At 56.6% G+C, this 17417-nt stretch overlaps 2 protein-coding genes across 2 annotated transcripts; both read right to left on the bottom strand.

Moving 5' to 3' along the window:
- Window positions 1-700: 700 nt before the first annotated feature.
- LOC108635377 (ubiquitin carboxyl-terminal hydrolase 17-like protein 13) lies at window positions 701-10433 on the bottom strand. The gene is made up of 3 exons (XM_018045543.1): window positions 10379-10433; window positions 8444-10273; window positions 701-1434 (listed from the first exon to the last, which is right to left on the bottom strand). The coding sequence occupies exons 1-3, from the start codon at window positions 10431-10433 to the stop codon at window positions 701-703; spliced, it is 2619 nt and encodes an 872-aa protein (XP_017901032.1).
- A 2697-nt stretch (window positions 10434-13130) lies between these two features.
- LOC108635376 (ubiquitin carboxyl-terminal hydrolase 17-like protein 6) lies at window positions 13131-15061 on the bottom strand. The gene is made up of 3 exons (XM_018045542.1): window positions 15007-15061; window positions 13619-14620; window positions 13131-13559 (listed from the first exon to the last, which is right to left on the bottom strand). Exons 1-3 carry the CDS (start codon window positions 15059-15061, stop codon window positions 13180-13182), a joined length of 1437 nt encoding a protein of 478 aa, XP_017901031.1. The 3' UTR covers window positions 13131-13179.
- Between the last annotated feature and the right edge of the window lie 2356 nt (window positions 15062-17417).

The raw sequence follows: 17417 nt of genomic DNA, 5'->3' as shown, positions 1-17417 counted from the left end.
TCATCAGCTGTGACCCTTCTGACTCCCTCTCTGTCTTCTGAGGCCCTTGGACACGTTGCATCCTCACCAGTGACCCGAGGGCCTCCGGGTGTATATCCTTTCTTTAACCACACCTACACAAGTCCCTTTTGCCCTGTGAGTTAACAATCACAGGTTCTGGGGATTAGGACCCGGACATCTTTAGGGGGAGGGAAACTGTGATCACACTACTCTCTCTGCACAACTTGGGAGAAAATTACTCTAAACAATTGCAAAGTACCTTCACAACAGCTCAGAGTATCATCACCTACTAAAATATGACATACAGATAACACAACAGTTGGGTCATAATGTGGGTCACAATAAACAGGCCTAGAAGAATGCTTTCCTAATTTTTCACCAGCGAGAAACGAGGATCAGGTTGCATTTGGGTGACACCTGTCGCCGTCATTTCCTGAAGCATGACGTCGGGGAGGGTGGGTGCGGTCTGCACAGACAGGGCTGAGGCGGGAGAGGTCCCGGTGAACACAGGCTTGGAATCCAAGGGACAGCTAGGCCTCTGCAGAGTCAGGCAGGAGGAGCCCCGGACGTCAGGGTGGGAGCTGGGTGGGCAGGATGCGGCTGCGGGTGTGGGGGTCCCTGAGACGCTGAGTCCTCTCACCACCGATTTGTGCAAGGGCCCCACCCTCTTTAACTCCTAGTCACCCCGTGATGTCCTGGTCTACAGCGTCCATTCAACACAGAAGCGCAGCGTATTAACAGCAGCGTGGCAGGACTGCAGAGGGCGGCTCGGCCCGCTGACATCAAGAAGCACTTGAGAAGCAGCAGCGCTGCTGAGCCCGGAGCCCCGGGAGACTCCTTCCTCCCCGGCCGTCGGCGATCCCCAGCCCCGGAGCTTCCCGATCCGGTCCTCTGCTGGAGAGGGGCCCGGGCGCCGCACGTCTGAGCCCTGGGTCTCGCGACCGAGCTCGGGTGTGCCGCGCGCCTCTTCTCCAGGTCCTCCGCTCCCGGTTCCCGAAGCGGCCGGAGACCCGCGGTCGGGCCCGGGGAGGCGAGCGGGCGGGGACGCGAGGCCTCGTCGGTGGCCGCGTGCGGGGAGCGGGTGCAGTTTCTCCCCCGCGGGGCCGAGCCCGGCCGGTTGGAAGCCCTTAGCCCGGCGAAGGATCCGCTGTGTCGCCGGCGGGATCCCCGGGTCCTCCGCATCTCCCGTCCGTGGGGGATCGGAACCGTCTCCGGGGCACGGAGACCGCCCCGCTCTCTCCTCGCCGCCTCCCGGCTTCTCGGGGCGCACCAGACTCCCGGGTTCCAGCGGCGGCCAGGGGCCCGGAGCTCCTTCGGGGACGGGACCCCAGGTCCCGCCCGGCCCTGGGCCCTCCGTGCGCGTCGCCTGCCCCGCGGGCGCGGCTTTCCGGAGCGGCCGGCCGAGCGGCAGCCCCAGCCAGGGAGATGCGGCCGCTGGAGGCGCCGTCGGACGCGGACACTGGGGCCGCCTTGGCTACTGGCTCCGCCGTCCCGCCCCAGCTGCAGCCCGAGGACCGGGGGACACCAAGCGAGGCGGCTTCGCCGTCTGCCCGCCGAGCGCAGCGGCGGCCCCAAAACTACGACTTGGGGTCAACTGCACGCGCGCCGCTTCTTTGATCCATGTCTCTGGTGTGAAAGAACCCAAATTTCCCACTCTGGGTGGAAGAAAGGTTCTTTATAAAGGTTTTGTAGAAGGCGTTTTTTCCCCAGCCAAAATTAGACGGTTGGTGATTTGAAACGCCACCGTCACCCACGCTGTTGGCGGTGCGCCTGAAGGGCAGGTCTGAGCCCGACCCACTGTGGGTGCGCGGAGCACAGAGCAGTGCCCGCCTCGGCTGCTCCTCAGCCGTCAGAGAGTCAGACCCTCAGGGCTGGACTCCAGCTCCAGGGCTGGGGCTGGAAAGGCGGCTTCTGTCCCGCTGGGAGCCTCAGTAGGTACTGACGGCTTGATGGGTGAGGAACTGTGCCCAGCAAGTAACTGCTGCTCAAAACTCGATGGGCGCCAGCGCGCAGCAGGAAAGGGGGTACCGGACAGGACAGCTTCCCTCCCTGCTGGAGGCTGGGGACGCACAGATGAGCTTGTTGCCGCAAAAACAGAAATGCAGTGTTTCCTGTCCTGAGAGCAAGGAAAGTAAACAGCGAAGACTAGAGGAGAAACGTGGCCGGTCGCCAAAGAGATAATCACTCCTAGTTTTACTTGAGGTGATTCTAACCTGTGTGTCTGTAACCAGGAGTCCCTGATCCTGCGTACTTTCCATCCTGCACCACGTTTGTGCTCTCCCTGTACCCTCTTGTAGCAAGTCACCCCTTAGAGCCCTTTGCATTCGGGAGGAAGGTGGCAGGCTGGCAGACCCAGGAGACCCAGGCTGTACACAGTCTCTCAGGTCCCCCAGGAGGAGGGAACAGGGCCCGTTCCTGGGGGCTAGCCTGCTGTGTGCTCCCTTGGCCAGCTGAGGAGTAAAGCCATCTACTTCTACCAAAGCTCCGTCTCTGTATTTTTTAATTGAGCATTGTTGGACAGAGAAAGGTGAGATTTTGGCAGTAACAAGGCAGCCACGCAAGAGTGGGAGGCGGGGTGGGGGGGGCGGAGTATCCTGGGGCGGGGGGAGGACTTGAACCTCTCACACCTCAGGCAGCTTTTGGTAATTTGGGTTTTGTTTTCTGAATATAGGTTTCATAGTTACAGCACATAGCTCAATCACTCTGTTTTGGAATGGTGGTCTCTATGGGTGGGAGAGTCCACTATAAATGGATAGAATAGGCCATTGCATCTTACATCCCATGGACCAAATTCCACTCCCAGATTGTGCTGGTAGGGCCTGAAAGCTAAAAATGGTTTTTGTATCTTTAAATGGTTGAAAGAATGAAGGGATGGAGCCAAAACAAAAACAATACCCAGTTGTGCATGTGACTGGTGATAGAAGCAAGATCCGATGCTGTAAAGAGCAATATTGCATAGGAACCTGGAATGTCAGGTCCATGAATCAAGGCAAATTGGAAGTGGTCAAACAAGGGATGGCAAGGGTGAACGTGCACATTCCAGGAATCAGCGAACTAAAATGAACTGGAATGGGTGAATTTAACTCAGATGACCATTATATCTACTACTGCGGGCAGGAATCCCTCAGGAGAAATGGAGTAGCCATCATGGTCAACAAAAGAGTCCAAAATGCAGTACTTGGATGCAATCTCAAAAACGACAGAATGATCTCTGTTCATCTCCAAGGCAAACAATTCAATAACACAGTTATCCAAGTCTATGCCCCAACCAGTAATGCTGAAGAAGCTGAAGTTGAATGGTTTTATGAAGTCCTACAAGATCTTTTAGAACTAACATCCAAAAAGGATGTCCTTTTCATTATAGGGGACTGGAATGTAAAAGGAGGAAGTCAAGAAACACCTGGAGTAACAGGCAAATTTGGCCTTGGAATGTGGAATGAAGCAGGGCAAAGACTAGTAGAGTTTTGCCAAGAGAACACACTGGTCATAGCAAACACCCTCTTCCAACAACACAAGAGAAGACTCTACACATGGACATCACCAGATGGTCAACACCGAAATCAGATTGATTATATTCTTTGCAGCCAAAGATGAAGAAGCTCTATACAGTCAACAAAAGCAAGACCAGGAGCTGACTGTGGCTCACATCATGAACTCCTTATTACCAAATTCAGACTCAAATTGAAGAAAGTAGGGAAAACCACTAGACCATTCAGGTATGACCTAAATCAAATCCCTTATAATTATACAGTGGAAGTGAGAAATAGATTTAAGGGCCTAGATCTGATAGATAGAATGCCTGATGAACTATGGAATGAGGTTCGTGACATTGTACAGGAGACAGGGATCAAGACCATCCCCGTGGAAAACACACACAAAAAAGCAAAATGGCTGTCTGGGGAGGCCTTACAAATAGCTGTGAAAAGAAGGGAGGCAAAAAGCAAAGGAAAAAAGATAAGATATAGGCATCTGAACGCAGAGTTCCAAAGAATAGCAAGAAGAGATAAGAAAGACTTCTTCAGTGATCAATGCAAAGAAATCGAGGAAAACAGCAGAATGGCGAAGACTAGAGATCTCTTCAAGAAAATTAGAGATACCAAGGGAACATTTCATGCAAAGATGGGCTCAATAAAGGACAGAAATGGTATGGACCTAACAGAAGCATGAGATATTAAGAAGAGATGGCAAGAATACACGGAAAAACTGTACAAAAAAGATCTTCACGACCCAGATAATCATGATGGTGTGATCCCTCATCTAGAGCCAGACATCCTGGATTGTGAAGTCTAGTGGGCCTTAGAAAGCATCACTACGAACAAAGCTAGTGGAGGTGATGGAATTCCAGTTGAGCTATTTCAAATCCTGAAAGATGATGCTGTGAAAGTGCTGCACTCAATATGCCAACAAATTTGGAAAACTCAGTGGTGGCCACAGGACTGGAAAAGGTCAGTTTTCATTGCAATCCCAAAGAAATGCAATGCCAAAGAATGCTCAAACTACCACACAGTTGCACTCATCTCACATGTTAGTAAAGTCATGCTCAAAATTCTCCAAGCCAGGCTTCAGCAATACGTGAACCGTGAACTTCCAGATGTTCAAGCTGGTTTTAGAAAAGGCAGAGGAACCAGAGATCAAATTGCCAACATCCGCTGGATCATCGAAAAAGCAAGAGAGTTCCAGAAAAACATCTATTTCTGCTTTATTGACTATGCCAAAGCCTTTGACTGTGTGGATCACAAGAAACTGTGGAAAATTCTGAAAGAGATGGGAATACCAGACCACCTGACCTGCCTCTTGAGAAATCTGTATGCAGGTCAGGAAGCAACAGTTAGAACTGGACATGAAACAACAGACTGGTTCCAAATAGGAAAAGGTGTACGTCAAGGCTGTATATTGTCACCCTGCTTATCTAAATTATATGCAGAGTACATCATGAGAAACGCTGGACTGGAAGAAACACAAGCTGGAATCAAGATTGCCGGGAGAAATATAAATCACCTCAGATATGCAGATGACACCACCGTTATGGCAGAAAGTGAAGAGGAACTAAAAAGCCTCTTAATGAAAGTGAAAGAGGACAGTGAAAAAGTTGGCTTAAAGCTCAACATTCAGATAATGAAGATCATGGCATCTGGTCCCATCACTTCATGGGAAATAGATGGGGAGACAGTGGAAACAGTGTCAGACTTTATTTTGGGGGGTCCAAAATCACTGCAGATGGTGACTGTAGCCATGAAATTAAAAGACGCTAACTCCTTGGAAGAAAAGTTATAACCAACCTAGATAGCATATTCAAAAGCAGAGACATTACTTTGCAGACTAATGCCCGTCTAGTCAAGGTTATGGTTTTTCCAGTGGTCATGTATGGATGTGAGAGTTGGACTGTGAAGAAGGCTGAGCGCCGAAGAATTGATGCTTTTGAACTGTGGTGTTGGAGAAGACTTTTGAGGGTCCCTTGGACTGCAAGGAGATCCAACCAGTCCATCCTAAAGGAGATCAGTCCTGGGATTTCTTTGGAAGGACTGATGCTGAAGCTGAAACTCCAATACTTTGGCCTCCTCATGCGAAGAGCTGACTCACTGGAAAAGACTCTGATGCTGGGAGGGATTGGGGGCAGGAGGAGAAAGGGACGACCGAGGATGAGATGGCTGGATGGCATCACGGACTCGATGGACATGAGTCTGAGTGAACTCTTGGAGATGGTGATGGACAGGGAGGCCTGGCGTGCTGCAATTCATAGGGTCACAAAGAGTCGGACACGACTGAGCAACTGAACTGAACAGAAATGTTTGAAAATAATTCTTAAAGATAATATTTGCAGCATGAAAATTCTATTCATTATACTCCTATTCATCCAGATTTCATTGTCTATAAGTAGTGTTTTCTTGAAACAGGCTCTTCATGTACTTCTTATCTGTGGTGCATCTTGGATACAATGACTGAGCTGAGTGGATACAACAGATGTTCTATGGCAAAGCTAAAATATTTATTCTCTGGATCTTTATAGAAGTTTGCCCACCTCCACTGTAGAAATATGGTAGGGTTTTTTGTTTATTTGTTTGTTCTTAGAGCATATGCTGAGGGCTATACATTAGAAACATTTTGAATTTTGTTCTCATTACAAATTACTGTGAATTTAGTTCAGATTACATTGTGCATTTTGTTCTTTGGAACAAACCTCCTGTGGGTAGACGTCCAGCTGATTACATCGCTCTCAGTAATCTGCTTCATTGTTTCAGCTCCTTTTGTGTCTCTGTTGCCTATTTTCCTTCCTTTTCCTTCTTCCATTTGTTCTGATTGTTGTTGTTGTTGTTGTCGTTGCTTTCTTTGGTTTTTTTGGGGGGTTTTTGGAGGATTGTTTTTTTTTCGGTTTTCCATTTATTTTTATTATTTTTTTATTTTGTGCTCATTTTGTATTTCTTTTTTGTTGCTTTTATTCTCTTTCTCTATTTTATATACACTAGTGGACTCATACAGCCGTCTTTCCAATTCCAGGGCTCAAAATGCGCTATAACTCAAGGAATACAAAAGGTTTCCCTCCTGGAGGAGGATGACCGTTGCTTTCCTTCTCGGTGTGGGACAGGTGTGTTTGTTTGCTCTCGCGTCCTGGACATTATGCTTGCCTTCCAGGACGATGCGGACTTCATGGTCCACGTGTTTCCCATACATAGCTGAAGCGTTGATTCCGTGGATCCTTACTAGGAAAGAACGGCCCTGACCCCGCTTTCTTCCTTAGCCTCTTGTACCCCTCCCACCTCCCGCTTCCCCATCCCATCCCAGGACCCTACCGCTTTGTGCTTTATCGTCCAGGTGCTCACACCCTTGCTGTCCTCTTGCCTCCTTCCCATGGCACAGAGAAGCGAGATCAGCCAGTATCTTTCTCGCTTTTGCACGGATTTCCCCCAGCGTAAGGCCACCTTCCCACTCCCTCTGCCACGCCGCTCCAGTCGCCATTCTTCTCCTTTTTCTCCTTCTCCTTCTCCCTCTTCTTCAGAGGGGGTGGGTGGGGCAAGCAGTAAGTCCATTGGAGACGATGGGGCGGAGGAGGATGGGTGGTGATGATGAGGGAGGGCTGTGGGTGGCTCCACGTCCTCGCGCGGGGCACGCTTGTTCGTGTTCTTGGGGGAAGATACTGCTCATCATTCTTTTTCCTCTCCACGTGTGGAGGGCATGGTGCGCTGTAGGTGAGCATGCGGGGGAAACGAGCCATCGGAACGTTCTCTGTTCCTTGCCACGCCGACTGGCGCAGTCAGCAGCCAGAGTTGTCCCTCGAGGTCTGAGATGTTAAACCGCACATTCCCGGTCTGCCCTTTGCTGGAGGGTTTGGGGTTCGCAGCCGTCAGCCAAGAAACAGAAATAAAACACAAGAGGTGATCGATAAAGGTCCTCAGGCCCCCCTCCACCGGGTCACGGGAATCATGAGGCAGTGGAGAAAGCAGCTAGGGGAGGAGAGTTTCCCCACCGCCCCAGGCACTTTGGAGGCCGGCCGCGTCTCTCGAGTCCAGCGGCGTTTGTCCGGGGCCCAGCTGGAAGGGACAACTGACTGCCAGGCAGGACGGGCAGAGTCGGAAGTCCAGTTGGCTTGCTATCCCAATCTAGGGTAGGCTCGGGTCTTTCCTCAGGGCGGGGAGGACCTTTGCTTCCAGAAATGAACGCTGCGTGACGAATCTCCACCTAGGCCCCGGTGCACTGCTGGTGGAGAGGTTTCTTTGGCACTAGTTGGCTCGCCTTTCTCCCCGTGGCCTTCGTGTCGGTGCTGGTGGTGCCGGTGGTGGTGCTCACGGCATCGTGGATCGCGTCTCCTGTTTGGCACTTGGCGCTTCTCCAGCACGCTCCTTGCACCGGAAATGGAGCCCCAGGGAACTTTGCGGACGAGCGTCCTGTCGGGGACCCACGGATCCCCAACTCAATCCTGCTGGAAACTCTGCCTAGTAGCACGAGGCCTCCCGAGGGCAGCCACCCATAAAGACTGCTTGCCCATCTTCTCCGCAGACGCTGCTCGACGTTTGGGGCATTCTCGAGAGCCTGGCCGGCCGGAAGGACACTGTGTGTGGACCTGCATCCGCTCTTCCCTGCACCTCCCCCCCGAAGGGCTCCGGAGAGCGTCTCCTTGCTCGGCTGGCTGTGAGCGTTCTGTGAGGCGTCTCCAGGCCGCGTCACTCACCAGAGGCCAGCGGTGCGGCCAGGGACTGGAGACGGGGGAAGAAAGGCAAAGCCACACCCAAAGTCCCATCCAGAGAGGACTCTCCCACCCTCGCAGAAGTGGCAGGCCCTGGCACCGTGCTCAGACCCGCTCACGCACCCCATTCGGCTCCGCCGACTTCCCAGCAGAGCCAGCCCTCGAGAGCTGAGCCGCTCGGGCACAAACCCGTTCCCAGGGAACGCGGAGACCCCGGGCTCGCTCCAGGCCCCGCCTTTTCCCAGGAGGCCGCATCGTCCTCACCGCCAGAGAGGAACTCGCTCCTCGTCGGCACTCTTGCTGCGTCCCAGGGCGGGCCGCACGCAGAGTGTGCCTGGGCGTCTGCACGCATGTGCATCAGAGCCGGCCTACCGCCACAGCCCCAGAGATGGCCGCGGCTTCTTGTTCCTCCCCTTGGTCGCTCTGGCCCTCCCGCTGGCACAAGGGCCGTGGCCGACGTCCGTCGGCCCCGGAGGCGGGGTGTCCGTGCTGGGCCGGTCGAGCCGGTGGTGCTCCTGTGCGGGCGGCGCGGGCGGTTTCTCCCTCCTCCGGGTCTGGACCGGTGAATCACGACTGCGCCGGCAGGCAGGGCAGCCTGGATCTTGCGCAGCTCCAAGGCCGGCTTCGGTCGGTTGTGTTCTTGCAGGCGTCTCCACTGCTCTAAGCTCATCCCTTCGGCCTCTGTGTCCCCCGGGGACTCCTGCGACCCAGGAGCTCTGCCGCTGGCGTCTCCTGCAGGCTGCCCGGGGTCTGCGGGGTCAGCCCCGAGGGGGGCCGCTGCCCCTCCCCCAGCGCCCCCTTCCCACGCACCCTCCCGGGCGTAGAACAGGACGTAGGCGCTCTGGCTCAGGGCAGCAGTCTCGTCACAGGCGGTCACCTTGGCATCGTCCATCTTATACCATTGGCCGTTGCCGGCTCGGACGTAACAAAAGTAGTGTCCTCGCTCACAGCTCCACCCGGAGTGCACCAGCACGGCATAGAGCACGTAGCCCAGTGGCCCTGCCTTCCCCTCAGACGTGTAGGGCTGCACGTCCAGGCGCTGGGGATAGCGCACCTCCTGAGCCCTTTTGGCCCCGCTCAGCTGTGTGAACCGCTTCAGCACCAGCACCAGGACCTGGGACGTGCTGTGCAAAGTCAACCTCTTGGTGGCAGGCACCTTCCGGAGACAAACGCCACAGTCATAGGCATTTTCCGCCTCCAGCTTCTCGGGCTTGACCAGCTCTCTCAGAGCTTGCTCCACACTCTGAGCCGCCGTGATATCCAGGCTGACGTCCAGATGAGGGTCGAACGTGTCCGAGACACCGAGGCAGTGGAGACACTGGATCCGAGACCTCCACGTCCCGCCGAAGATCTGACGGACGACGCTGGTGTCCTCGGAGGCGTGGCCCGACGGCTGGGATGCACTCAGGCACCCTTGCTGCATGCCATTCAGAGTGAACATCAGAAACTCGTGGGCATCTTCCTGCTGGTGTCTGTGGAAGCCCGCCAGCAGGTCCTTGCGGGGCCGGATCACCTCTCCCGCGTGAAGGAGGGCTCGGGTCACGTGAGCTCGCATGGCACAGAGCGTGCAGGAGCTGCCGGCCGGACAGAGGGTGGCGTGCTGCCGGGACACCAGCCAGCTGGCCAGGGGCGGCGTGTGGCTCAGACACTGCAGCGCCGCGTTCACGTAGCAGGTGTTCCCCAGATTCTGAAGCCCAGCGCCCACCCCCCACGGCCCCCTCCAACTCAGGGCGACTTTCTGGCCAGGCGCCAGCCCCGCTGACCCAGGAGCCAAGTCACCCCGCTGGGGGCGCCCGACTGCCGGCGACGGCCCCTCAGGGACAGAGGGTCCCCGAAGGGCATCCGCACCAGCGGCGCTGGCCCGACAACCTCGCCCTCCGGCTAAGACGTTGAAGGGAGCCGGACACGCACCTCCCCCGTGCTCAGAAGCAGCCCCCGGGCTCTGCAAACAAGGCCCACGAGGGTTTCCATCTCCTACCTGCAGCTGCACGCCGATGCCTCCTTCCCTCACACCGTCGTCTCCAAAAAGGGCCTTGGCCCCGCCCCCTCGGTCCTTTGGGGGCTTTCCCACGGCCCCACCCCCGCACGTGCAAGCTCCTCATTCGCTGAGGCGGCCGAGGGCCTGCCCACTCCCACTCCCGCCATCCAACCACCGACACTTTTCTCGGGGAATTCCCCTTGACGAAGCCCCGCACGCACTTCCGACCTGGCCCCCTGGACCAAAGGGCTCCGGATGCAAATGATTCGGGGCCATTGGGCCTTCCAGCCTTGCCCGCTAGAGAGTCACTGCGGGCCTTCCAAGTTCAGCACACAAATGCGGGCTGCAGAGGAATGCCGTGGGCTCACCATTCACGTCCTAACACACTTGTGCAAACATAGGTCTGCCCCCCTACCCTCTCCCCTTTAGGGGTCTCCCCTCCCCAGACCCCTGCCTGAGGACAACCCCTCCCCAGACAACAAGAAACCCTTGCCTCAACTTTGCTCTCCAGTGAGGTCCGCTCCAATTTCTATGCTTTCTCACTGGACACTCTCCTAGCGTTCAGGGTCCTGGCACCAAAAGATGCCGAGAGAGTGGCACATATGCTTTTCTCCCTTCAGGGCCGTTGGTCAAGCCCCAAAGCGAGCTCATTCCAAAAGGCATAGGCTTGCTGCAACTTTGGATTCCTTGCTTCAGCTCTTTTTATGTCTCCGTTGCCTTTTGCCCTTCCTTTTCCTTCTTCCATTTGTTTTGATAGTGGTTGTTGTTGTTGTTGTCGTTGCTTTCTTTGTTTTGTTTTTTTTTGGGGGGGGGTTTCGAGCGGTTTTTTGTGGGGTTTGTTTTTTTTTTTTTGCTTTTCCTTTTTTAATTTTTTTTTAATTTTGTGTTCATTTTGTTATTTTTTTGTTGCTTTTATTCTCTTTCTCTATTTTATATACAATAGTTGACTCATACAGTCGTCTTTCCAATTCCAGGGCTTAAAACGCGCTATAAGTCAAGGTATAAGAAAGGTTTCCCTCCTGGAAGAGGATGACTGTTGCTTTCCTTCTCGGTGTGGGACAGGTGTGTTTGTTTGCTCTCCCGTCCTGGACATTATGCTCGCCTTCCAGGACGATGGGGGTTTCACGGTCCATGGGTTTCCCATACATAGCTGAAGCCTTGATCCGTGGATACTTACTAGGAAAGAACGGCCCTGACCCCGCTTTCTTCCTTAGCCTCTTGCACCCCTCCCACCTCCCGCTTCCCCATCCCATCCCAGGACCCTACCACTTTGTGCTTTATCGTCCAGGTGCTCACACCCTTGCTGTCCTCTTGCCTCCTTCCCATGGCACAGAGAAGCGAGATCAGCCAGTATCTTTCTCGCTTTTGCACGGATTTCCCCCAGCGTAAGGCCACCTTCCCACTCCCTCTGCCACGCCGCTCCAGTCGCCATTCTTCTCCTTTTTCTCCTTCTCCTTCTCCCTCTTCTTCAGAGGGGGTGGGTGGGGCAAGCAGTAAGTCCATTGGAGACGATGGGGCGGAGGAGGATGGGTGGTGATGATGAGGGAGGGCTGTGGGTGGCTCCACGTCCTCGCGCGGGCACGCTTGTTCGTGTTCTTGGGGGAAGATACTGCTCATCATTCTTTTTCCTCTCCACGTGTGGAGGGCATGGTGCGCTGTAGGTGAGCATGCGGGGGAAACGAGCCATCGGAACGTTCTCTGTTCCTTGCCACGCCGACTGGCGCAGTCAGCAGCCAGAGTTGTCCCTCGAGGTCTGAGATGTTAAACCGCACATTCCCGGTCTGCCCTTTGCTGGAGGGTTTGGGGTTCGCAGCCGTCAGCCAAGAAACAGAAATAAAACACAAGAGGTGATCGATAAAGGTCCTCAGGCCCCCCTCCACCGGGTCACGGGAATCATGAGGCAGTGGAGAAAGCAGCTAGGGGAGGAGAGTTTCCCCACCGCCCCAGGCACTTTGGAGGCCGGCCGCGTCTCCTCGAGTCCAGCGGCGTTTGTCCGGGGCCCAGCTGGAAGGGACAACTGACTGCCAGGCAGGACGGGCAGAGTCGGAAGTCCAGTTGGCTTGCTATCCCAATCTAGGGTAGGCTCGGGTCTTTCCTCAGGGCGGGGAGGACCTTTGCTTCCAGAAATGAACGCTGCGTGACGAATCTCCACCTAGGCCCGGTGCACTGCTGGTGGAGAGGTTTCTTTGGCACTAGTTGGCTCGCCTTTCTCCCCGTGGCCTTCGTGTCGGTGCTGGTGGTGCCGGTGGTGGTGCTCACGGCATTGTGGATCGCGTCTCCTGTTTGGCACTTGGCGCTTCTCCAGCACGCTCCTTGCACCGGAAATGGAGCCCCAGGGAACTTTGCGGACGAGCGTCCTGTCGGGGACCCACGGATCCCCAACTCAATCCTGCTGGAAACTCTGCCTAGTAGCACGAGGCCTCCCGAGGGCAGCCACCATAAAGACTGCTTGCCCATCTTCTCCGCAGACGCTGCTCGACGTTTGGGGCATTCTCGAGAGCCTGGCCGGCCGGAAGGACACTGTGTGTGGACCTGCATCCGCTCTTCCCTGCACCTCCCCCCCGAAGGGCTCCGGAGAGCGTCTCCTTGCTCGGCTGGCTGTGAGCGTTCTGTGAGGCGTCTCCAGGCCGCGTCACTCACCAGAGGCCAGCGGTGCGGCCAGGGACTGGAGACGGGGGAAGAAAGGCAAAGCCACACCCAAAGTCCCATCCAGAGAGGACTCTCCCACCCTCGCAGAAGTGGCAGGCCCTGGCACCGTGCTCAGACCCGCTCACGCACCCCATTCGCTCCGCCGACTTCCCAGCAGAGCCAGCCCTCGAGAGCTGAGCCGCTCGGGCACAAACCCGTTCCCAGGGAACGCTGGAGACCCCGGGCTCGCTCCAGGCCCGCCTTTTCCCAGGAGGCCGCATCGTCCTCACCGCCAGAGAGGAACTCGCTCCTCTCGCACTCTTGCTGCGTCGCCCAGGGCGGGCCGCACGCAGAGTGTGCCTGGGCGTCTGCACGCATGTGCATCAGAGCCGGCCTACCGCCACAGCCCCAGAGATGGCCGCGGCTTCTTGTTCCTCCCCTTGGTCGCTCTGGCCCTCCCGCTGGCACAAGGGCCGTGGCCGACGTCCGTCGGCCCCGGAGGCGGGGTGTCCGTGCTGGGCCGGTCGAGCCGGTGGTGCTCCTGTGCGGGCGGCGGGCGGTTTCTCCCTCCTCCGGGTCTGGACCGGTGAATCACGACTGCGCCGGCAGGCAGGGCAGCCTGGATCTTGCGCAGCTCCAAGGCCGGCTTCGGTCGGTTGTGTTCTTGCAGGCGTCTCCACTGCTCTAAGCTCATCCCTTCGGCCTCTGTGTCCCCCGGGGACTCCTGCGACCCAGGAGCTCTGCCGCTGGCGTCTCCTGCAGGCTGCCCGGGGTCTGCGGGGTCAGCCCGAGGGGGGCCGCTGCCCCTCCCCCAGCGCCCCCTTCCCACGCACCCTCCCGGGCGTAGAACAGGACGTAGGCGCTCTGGCTCAGGGCAGCAGTCTCGTCACAGGCGGTCACCTTGGCATCGTCCATCTTATACCATTGGCCGTTGCCGGCTCGGACGTAACAAAAGTAGTGTCCTCGCTCACAGCTCCACCCGGAGTGCACCAGCACGGCATAGAGCACGTAGCCCAGTGGCCCTGCCTTCCCCTCAGACGTGTAGGGCTGCACGTCCAGGCGCTGGGGATAGCGCACCTCCTGAGCCCTTTTGGCCCCGCTCAGCTGTGTGAACCGCTTCAGCACCAGCACCAGGACCTGGGACGTGCTGTGCAAAGTCAACCTCTTGGTGGCAGGCACCTTCCGGAGACAAACGCCACAGTCATAGGCATTTTCCGCCTCCAGCTTCTCGGGCTTGACCAGCTCTCTCAGAGCTTGCTCCACACTCTGAGCCGCCGTGATATCCAGGCTGACGTCCAGATGAGGGTCGAACGTGTCCGAGACACCGAGGCAGTGGAGACACTGGATCCGAGACCTCCACGTCCCGCCGAAGATCTGACGGACGACGCTGGTGTCCTCGGAGGCGTGGCCCGACGGCTGGGATGCACTCAGGCACCCTTGCTGCATGCCATTCAGAGTGAACATCAGAAACTCGTGGGCATCTTCCTGCTGGTGTCTGTGGAAGCCCGCCAGCAGGTCCTTGCGGGGCCGGATCACCTCTCCCGCGTGAAGGAGGGCTCGGGTCACGTGAGCTCGCATGGCACAGAGCGTGCAGGAGCTGCCGGCCGGACAGAGGGTGGCGTGCTGCCGGGACACCAGCCAGCTGGCCAGGGGCGGCGTGTGGCTCAGACACTGCAGCGCCGCGTTCACGTAGCAGGTGTTCCCCAGATTCTGAAGCCCAGCGCCCACCCCCCACGGCCCCCTCCAACTCAGGGCGACTTTCTGGCCAGGCGCCAGCCCCGCTGACCCAGGAGCCAAGTCACCCCGCTGGGGGCGCCGACTGCCGGCGACGGCCCCTCAGGGACAGAGGGTCCCCGAAGGGCATCCGCACCAGCGGCGCTGGCCCGACAACCTCGCCCTCCGGCTAAGACGTTGAAGGGAGCCGGACACGCACCTCCCCCGTGCTCAGAAGCAGCCCCCGGGGCTCTGCAAACAAGGCCCACGAGGGTTTCCATCTCCTACCTGCAGCTGCACGCCGATGCCTCCTTCCCTCACACCGTCGTCTCCAAAAAGGCCTTGGCCCCGCCCCCTCGGTCCTCTGGGGGCTTTCCCACGGCCCCACCCCCGCACGTGCAAGCTCCTCATTCGCTGAGGCGGCCGAGGGCCTGCCCACTCCCACTCCCGCCATCCAACCACCGACACTTTTCTCGGGAATTCCCCTTGACGGAAGCCCCGCACGCACTTCCGACCTGGCCCCCTGGACCAAAGGGCTCCGGATGCAAATGATTCGGGGCCATTGGGCCTTCCAGCCTTGCCCGCTAGAGAGTCACTGCGGGCCTTCCAAGTTCAGCACACAAATGCGGGCTGCAGAGGAATGCCGTGGGCTCACCATTCACGTCCTAACACACTTGTGCAAACATAGGTCTGCCCCCCTACCCTCTCCCCTTTAGGGTCTCCCCTCCCCAGACCCCTGCCTGAGGACAACCCCTCCCCAGACAACAAGAAACCCTTGCCTCAACTTTGCTCTCCAGTGAGGTCCGCTCCAATTTCTATGCTTTCTCACTGGACACTCTCCTAGCGTTCAGGGTCCTGGCACCAAAAGATGCCGAGAGAGTGGCACATATGCTTTTCTCCCTTCAGGGCCGTTGGTCAAGCCCCAAAGCGAGCTCATTCCAAAAGGCATAGGCTTGCTGCAACTTTGGATTCCTTGCTTCAGCTCTTTTTATGTCTCCGTTGCCTTTTGCCCTTCCTTTTCCTTCTTCCATTTGTTTTGATAGTGGTTGTTGTTGTTGTTGTCGTTGCTTTCTTTGTTTTGTTTTTTTTTGGGGGGGGTTTCGAGCGGTTTTTGTGGGTTTGTTTTTTTTTTTTTTTGCTTTTCCTTTTTTAATTTTTTTTAATTTTGTGTTCATTTTGTTATTTTTTTGTTGCTTTTATTCTCTTTCCTCTATTTTATATACAATAGTTGACTCATACAGTCGTCTTTCCAATTCCAGGGCTTAAAACGCGCTATAAGTCAAGGTATAAGAAAGGTTTCCCTCCTGGAAGAGGATGGCTGTTGCTTTCCTTCTCGGTGTGGGACAGGTGTGTTTGTTTGCTCTCCCCGTCCTGGACATTATGCTCGCCTTCCAGGACGATGGGGGTTTCACGGTCCATGGGTTTCCCATACATAGCTGAAGCCTTGATCCGTGGATACTTACTAGGAAAGAACGGCCCTGACCCCGCTTTCTTCCTTAGCCTCTTGCACCCCTCCACCTCCCGCTTCCCCATCCCATCCCAGGACCCTACCACTTTGTGCTTTATCGTCCAGGTGCTCACACCCTTGCTGTCCTCTTGCCTCCTTCCCATGGCACAGAGAAGCGAGATCAGCCAGTATCTTTCTCGCTTTTGCACGGATTTCCCCCAGCGTAAGGCCACCTTCCCACTCCCTCTGCCACGCCGCTCCAGTCGCCATTCTTCTCCTTTTTCTCCTTCTCCTTCTCCCTCTTCTTCAGAGGGGGTGGGTGGGGCAAGCAGTAAGTCCATTGGAGACGATGGGGTGGAGGAGGATGGGTGGTGATGATGAGGGAGGGCTGTGGGTGGCTCCACGTCCTCGCGCGGGGCACGCTTGTTCGTGTTCTTGGGGGAAGATACTGCTCATCATTCTTTTTCCTCTCCACGTGTGGAGGGCATGGTGCGCTGTAGGTGAGCATGCGGGGGAAACGAGCCATCGGAACGTTCTCTGTTCCTTGCCACGCCGACTGGCGCAGTCAGCAACCAGAGTTGTTCCTCGAGGTCTGAGATGTTAAACCGCACATTCCCGGTCTGCCCTTTGCTGGAGGGTTTGGGGTTCGCAGCCGTCAGCCAAGAAACAGAAATAAAACACAAGAGGTGATCGATAAAGGTCCTCAGGCCCCCCTCCACCGGGTCACGGGAATCATGAGGCAGTGGAGAAAGCAGCTAGGGGAGGAGAGTTTCCCCACCGCCCCAGGCACTTTGGAGGCCGGCCGCGTCTCCTCGAGTCCAGCGGCGTTTGTCCGGGGCCCAGCTGGAAGGGACAACTGACTGCCAGGCAGGACGGGCAGAGTCGGAAGTCCAGTTGGCTTGCTATCCCAATCTAGGGTAGGCTCGGGTCTTTCCTCAGTGTGGGGAGGACCTTTGTTTCCAGAAATGAACGCTGCGTGACGAATCTCCACCTAGGCCCCGGTGCACTGCTGGTGGAGAGGTTTCTTTGGCACTAGTTGGCTCGCCTTTCTCCCCGTGGCCTTCGTGTCGGTGCTGGTGGTGGCCGGTGGTGGTGCTCACGGCATTGTGGATCGCGTCTCCTGTTTGGCAACTTTGGCGCTTCTCCCAGCCACGCTCCTTGCACCGGAAATGGAGCCCCAGGGAACTTTTGCGGACGAGCGTCCTGTCGGGACCCACGGATCCCCAACTCAATCCTGCTGGAAACTCTGCCTAGTAGCACGAGGCCTCCCGAGGGCAGCCACCCATAAAGACTGCTTGCCCATCTTCTCCGCAGACGCTGCTCGACGTTTGGGGCATTCTCGAGAGCCTGGCCGGCCGGAAGGACACTGTGTGTGGACCTGCATCCGCTCTTCCCGCACCTCCCCCGAAGGGCTCCGGAGAGAGAGCGTCTCCTTGCTCGGCTGGCTGTGAGCGTTCTGTGAGGCGTCTCCA

This window comes from Capra hircus, unplaced genomic scaffold (genome assembly GCF_001704415.2).
Source record: "Capra hircus breed San Clemente unplaced genomic scaffold, ASM170441v1, whole genome shotgun sequence".
In the NCBI taxonomy this organism is placed as follows: domain Eukaryota; kingdom Metazoa; phylum Chordata; class Mammalia; order Artiodactyla; family Bovidae; genus Capra; species Capra hircus.
This window is presented reverse-complemented; position numbering and strand designations above follow the sequence as displayed.

Coding starts and splice junctions, on each gene's coding strand:
- LOC108635377 (XM_018045543.1), bottom strand. CDS start 10,433: ATGGCCCCGAATCATTTGCATCCGGAGCCCTTTGGTCCAGGGGGCCAG. Junction 10,274..10,378: donor TCCAGGGGGCCAGGTCGGAA/GTGCGTGCGGGG, acceptor GCGAATGAGGAG/CTTGCACGTGCGGGGGTGGG. Junction 1,435..8,443: donor GAGCGAGTTCCTCTCTGGCG/GTGAGGACGATG, acceptor CGGCGCCTCCAG/CGGCCGCATCTCCCTGGCTG.
- LOC108635376 (XM_018045542.1), bottom strand. CDS start 15,061: ATGGCCCCGAATCATTTGCATCCGGAGCCCTTTGGTCCAGGGGGCCAG. Junction 14,621..15,006: donor TCCAGGGGGCCAGGTCGGAA/GTGCGTGCGGGG, acceptor TCTGTCCCTGAG/GGGCCGTCGCCGGCAGTCGG. Junction 13,560..13,618: donor CCTGTTCTACGCCCGGGAGG/GTGCGTGGGAAG, acceptor CTGACCCCGCAG/ACCCCGGGCAGCCTGCAGGA.